General features: G+C 43.5%; 1 protein-coding gene across 4 annotated transcripts in view; it reads left to right on the top strand.

Annotated features, from left to right (window-relative positions):
- The window catches only part of fam49al (family with sequence similarity 49 member A, like), a 30,069-nt gene extending 24,589 nt beyond the window's left edge, over positions 1–5,480 (top strand). For all 4 annotated transcript variants that reach the window (XM_018759918.2, XM_029248321.1, XM_018759917.2 and 1 more), the window contains 7 exons: positions 49–185; positions 1,040–1,117; positions 1,322–1,438; positions 2,180–2,259; positions 2,526–2,652; positions 3,157–3,227; positions 3,418–5,480. In XM_018759918.2, the coding sequence (XP_018615434.1) occupies positions 49–185; positions 1,040–1,117; positions 1,322–1,438; positions 2,180–2,259; positions 2,526–2,652; positions 3,157–3,227; positions 3,418–3,481 (674 nt within the window). In that variant the 3' untranslated portion in view covers positions 3,482–5,480. The remainder of the gene's footprint in view (positions 1–48; positions 186–1,039; positions 1,118–1,321; positions 1,439–2,179; positions 2,260–2,525; positions 2,653–3,156; positions 3,228–3,417) is intronic.
- The last annotated feature ends 520 nt before the right edge of the window (positions 5,481–6,000 follow it).

Below are 6,000 nucleotides of genomic sequence, written 5' to 3' on the forward strand. Positions count from 1 at the left end.
AGTCTAGGTAGTAAAATATATTTTTCATTGCTTGTGTGTGTATTGTAGAGAATGCACTGCGCAGCCTGCTGGAGGCGTTGACGAGCCCACCCTACGCCCCCATGCAGCACCTGGAACGAGAGCAGGCGCTAGCTAAGCAGTTTGCCGAGATACTGCACTTCACACTCAGCTTCGACGAGCTCAAGGTGAGTCCCAGAGAGGCTTCGAAAGAAGCTACCCTGACGTTGCCACGTTCTGCAGTTCAGCCCGACACATATTTTATCATCCGCCCAATGAGACAGAACAAAGGTTCAATATTTTTGTTTGAGTTTCCTGTTATGTTTCTTAGGTTTACACAAGGAATATGGATATGCTTCACTCCGACATCTGTAAACTCTGCGCTCATATACTGGCTATTTTTTAAGAAAAATCCATGTGAATTCTTGCAAATACATTATAGCTCATACTCATCCAGGCTTACTCAGGTAAGAAAGTAAGACACAATAAGATGCTGTAAGAAAGCAGCTGAATGGATGTATGCTAATGCGAATCCAGAGTGTGAGAGAACAACGGTATAAGGGGATTGCTGTATGGCAGCAGCGTAGACCACTTTATTGAAAGCCATTTAAACAGGCTATCCTGAATGTCCCCTTTCTCGCATTCAAGGCCAGATCAGATCAGGCCACTAGGGAATCCGTTCGCCTCGGCTCATCAGACCGATCCAACCTGCCTCCATCTGTTCCCTCCCACGATCTAATTCCATCCGGAACACATGTGCTGGTGAATGGTGGGACAGGATCCGAGGCCTGAATGGCTTTTAATCAGTTACCAATTCACAGATAAGAGTAACAGATGCAAGTTTATCTAGAGAGTGACGTCACTTATAAGTCACCTCCTAGGGTCAGCCATAGTTTTTTTTTTTGAGGAACTATTTCAACTGCTATTCTAAAAACTCTGATATTATGACATGCTAGGGGCCCTGTGCTTGCTGGGGTGCTCACCCACCCTCTGGACTGTGCTCTGTTCTCTTGCCTAAGGCAATCTCATTCCCTCTCCGCAGATGACCAACCCAGCCATTCAGAATGACTTCAGCTATTACAGGAGGACCATCAGCAGGAACCGGTTAAACAATCAGCAGGTAGGAGCGTGCTGTGACCTCACTGTAGATTAAATTAGGTAGACCAGACCCAAAACAGGACGAGCGCAACGTGAACTACGATCTAAAACACTACCAGTTATTCTGGCTATGTATATAGATGGCACAAAATGTAGCTTAAGGGGAGCCCCAGTGACACTCCTGCTGCTTTCCTGAACGCACGTTTTGTTACCCACTTCGTCACAGCTGGATGCCGAGAATGAGGTGAACAACGAGATGGCCAATCGGATGTCTCTGTTCTACGCAGAGGCCACACCCATGCTGAAGACCCTCAGCAACGCCACTACCAAGTTTGTGTCTGAGGCAAGTCCTCGTCAGAATGCGCTGCCCTACATTCAGCCCCCTCACGATGCGGAAACCTCGCAGGGAGGCTAGCCGTCACCATGGCAGCCAAAAAGAGCCCAGTTTCCACCATGGAAACCAAGAGGAGGCATAGATGACAACCAGAATACTTAACATTCTTAACCTGGTGTTGGAGAGAATGTTGTGCGTCAGCTGGTGCGTGCTACCCTTTGTGGCACCATTAAGAAATCAAAAAGCATAGCAATCACCACCTCAGCGTGTGTCAGGCCCCTGTGAGGACATCAACGGGGGCTGTGACACATTGTGATGATGGCCACTGCATCATAATCTTCTATTGGCTGCTATGGTAATCTGAGAACATAATGTTCCCCTGTGAATGTGACTCAGCAAGGTAAAATGGAGTTGCTCTCAAATTGCACTGTAAATGCTTATTAGTGTAAATTTATACCATGATCCAAGTGACAAAGACAAAAACTGTAAGAACGTCTGCATGAACCAAAGGCATCCCTGCATGCTTTCTCTGAAACCAACAAGTCCCTGCAACGAAGCAAACAACTTCCAACAGCTTCTCAGCCATTCACCAAAGCTTCAAGCATTACGCAAGGTGGTGTTACGTGGAATTTGCGTTAAGTGGCTACAGTGGGTGTTAGTGGATAAGACTTAATTTGCCTGTCGAAAGATATAAAGTAAAATGCGTTTTGTCTCCCCCTGGTCGTGATATCTGAAATTGACTTGTTTCAGAACAAAACGTTGCCAATCGAGGACACGACAGACTGCCTGAGCACCATGGCCTGCGTGTGCCGAGTCATGCTGGAGACCCCGTGAGTGCCCCATGCTGACCTTACACACCTATTTTTACTTTCAGTCAAGCTCAGAAACACATGCCCGGTTTAATAAATCAACAAACAAGTTCTCACTACCTCCACAGATGCCTTTTACACTGTTCATGCTACCATCCAGGAAAAAAGTATTTTCATTTTTCATATCCTGCTCAAATTATTACCACAATGGACATCCAGGTCATCGTGAATTTACCTCCACTGACGCCTTTATCTCTCTTTCTATCTGGATATCTGTCCGGTTGCAGGGAGTACCGATGCCGCTTCACGAACACGGACACCATGCTCTTTTGCATGCGGGTTATGGTTGGTGTCATCATCCTCTACGATCACGTCCACCCTGTAGGTGCTTTTGCCAAGACCTCCAAGATTGACGTAAGAACCACACACCTGTCCAGCTGTAATGAAAATGTGTGTGCCTCTGCACTTCCACTCTTCCAAATGAAAGAAGGTTAAAGGCAATGAGTAAACCAGCACTTCCATACCTCCACCACCAACTATACTGTCCCAGAGCAATACGCGGAAACACTTTGTACTAATCTGATGACTGCATAGTTGACTAACTGACCACGCGCTAGGCCTAAAAATCTAATTCAAAGGCTTTTGGATGTGGGGTCTCTGATTGACTGTGGTATATCCATGTTTGCACATAATGGAGTGAAGAAGCAACGTCATGAAACCTGAACAATTTAGGATGTAAAAAGAGTTAGTCTACTGTCTTTTCAGTCTGGGATGGGGGTGAAAGAGCAAAGTTTGTGCGTGGGTGTATGTGTGCATGTCAGGCAAGGGCGGGGGGGGGGGGGGGGGGGGGGTTTGCACATCTATAGGAGAATGACCTTTCCTCTTCAGCTCTCTGCATCTTCTCTTTGTTGCCTGCAGATGAAAGGCTGCATCAAGGTGCTAAAAGAGCAGGACTCCAACAGTGTGGAGGGGCTGCTGAACGCACTGAGGTGAGTGTCTGTGGGAGTTTGGTTCAAAGTGAAAGCATTGAGATGGTGATGGTGCTGGTTATGATGGAGGAGGAAGCAGAAGAAGGTGGAGAGAATGAATGGAAGCAGAGAGTTGCCCACAAAAAGCAACATCTCCATATGACATCTTGTTCAGCTGGCTTGAGTTGTAAGTGCTTACCCCTTTCTGCAGGTACACGACGCGGCATCTAAATGACGACAGCACCTCCAAACAAATTCGAGCTATGCTCCAATGAGAGAAGAGTGAAGTGGGGATGAGGGGAGAGAGAAGTTGAAAGAAGAGACTGTAAAAGAAACAAAACAAGGGTGGTAGGAAGTCTTGGGGGACCCAAACTTGATAGTTTACATGAACGAAATGCAAAATCATTTCACTGTCAATAACTTGGAAGGAAGAAAATGAAAAAATATATATATATATTATTGTCAATTGCTCATCTTCATGTCTCTCATTTTGTAAAAAAAAAAGAAGAGGAGAAAATAGAGATATATATTAAACTAAAAAAGTGAACGCATAAAAATACAATGTATGAAATTAATAGGACAAAAGAAGAGAAAATATATAAAATTTTAAGGCTAAAAAGGGAAAGAAAAAGGTCCATATTCCAATGAAAGCTTGAAGAGTATTTTTTCAGTCATTAATAGGACAATGCCAGCACTCTGGTTTCACTGTAGAGGAAAAGGCTGGAAATTAAGTGTACAGTAAACTCTATGTATACTTGGATTTTGACTCCATTTGATTTTACATCATTGCCTCATATTACCCATAATCCTATCCAACTCATGGTAGATCTTCTAGCCACCAAGGTTTTATATTTCGCTGACTTGGCACAAATGACAAACTCACACAATGCTTCTTCCTTTTCAACTGAGTTTTGACATTGAAGCTAAGTAGATAGTCCACTGTACCAGATGGGATATTTTACAAAACAGAGCCAACAAGAGAAAAGTATTCAGGAGACTAGAGTATCACAACTGATCCAGTGGACTCCTATACTCTGCAGTTTCAAAGCACACTCTAAACTAGCGAAACAATGCTGTGTAAAAATTGAATACCACTGAATGTTTGGGTTTATCCCCCATTCTGATGTGCTAAACATGTTTACTGCTGTAATGCTATCTTGTTCGCCTTCACCAAGAAACAAACTTGACCTAAAACTTAAATATGTCAATGGCATCCACATATCACCCTGCACCTTATATGTTCAAACTGGTGCTACTGTATTTGAGGGGAAACATATCAACTTGAGATTCCCTGAGCAGGGTGAGGCTTTTGCTAAAAGTTGGACATCCATACCAGTCACCAATCATTTCACCAAAACATCAATCCTGACTGGAGTGCATTACCATTAAATGAACGTATTACATAACTGACAACTGCAAACAAAGCTATTACATCTCATTAAGTTTGTCTGCAGACATGCTGAGCGGACGTGTGTTGTGTAGCTCACACTCTGTTACTGTCATGGCTCTTGGCATGTATGTGGAAACAATTCATGCAAAACACCCTTCTCAAAAGTACGACAGCAACCTTGAACCCAGCTACATTTTGTTTGCAAATTGAATTAGCAACTATGCGACCTGCTAGAATCCATTTCCAGCAATGCAAGACCCACTTGTCACAGCACAGTGTTCAGTCATTATATCACAATTTTTTTAAAAATTACAAATCATTAAGTCCATTCATTCACAACTCATTGACGCATTTAAAATCAACTGTATTTGAAAAGCAACACTACGAGGAGAAGTAGCTTAGCCATCATCCAGTCCGAAGATGTAGACTTGGAGTGGGACCCAGGTGAATCGTGGTCCGCCAGAGACCCCACCCCCTTTCCCAGGCATGAACGAATGCTGGATTGGCTACAAAAGTTGTGTGCTCATGATCCACTAGAGAATCCTTCTTTTAGTATGAGGCAAACAAAAAAGAAATTAAATAAATGGGAATTTTAAAAACAAACAAATAATGAAGTCAAAGGAGATAGAAGCATTGCTGTACTGTGGATGTCCATAGCCCTTAGAAAGTCTAACTTAATTTGATCTTATATATTTTCAATACAGGTATATGTGTACATGCATATGCTGTATAAATATATAGATGGCATGTTGTAAAAGTTCTGATGTGTAAATAGTGTTTTTATTCACTTTTATTGTTCAGTGAATCTGGATTGGGTATGTGTTGTCTCTCCCATTCGTTTTGGCTTGGACCTTTGGACTTGCCGTAGTCATAGGCTTTTGAATTTCTAACTTCATATTGACAAACGAAACCAAGAAGAGTGTCCATTTGCTTGTTATTTTGTACATTTTGTGCAACAATAAACTTGTCATTTATTACATTCAATCCTGAAGTGTGCAATTTTGATTTTGATTGAATCCCCCGACAAGGGGGTGTGGTGGTGCGGTGGTGCAGGGGGTTTGGCTGGGTCCTGCTCTTCGGCAGATCTGGGGTTCGAGTCCCACGTGGGGTGCCTTGTTACAGACTGGCATCCCTTCCTGGGTGTGTCCCCTCCAGCCTTACGCTCTGTGTTGCCAGGTTAGGCTCCGGCTCACTTCGACCCCACTTGGGACAAGTGGTTTCAGACTGTGTGTGAGTGAATCCCATGATTTTTGTTTTTTTCCCCAATAGCATGCCTACCATGGAACAGAAACACCGATGCCCAGATAAACCTTAGGAGAAGAAAGATCTGCAGAGGAGAAATCACAGCTGAACAATTAAACTGACAGAAAAAGTGATAGTGGGTAGTGTTCTAACTCCTGAGCT

The sequence above is a fragment of the Scleropages formosus genome, chromosome 23, assembly GCF_900964775.1.
Source record: "Scleropages formosus chromosome 23, fSclFor1.1, whole genome shotgun sequence".
Taxonomy (NCBI): domain Eukaryota; kingdom Metazoa; phylum Chordata; class Actinopteri; order Osteoglossiformes; family Osteoglossidae; genus Scleropages; species Scleropages formosus.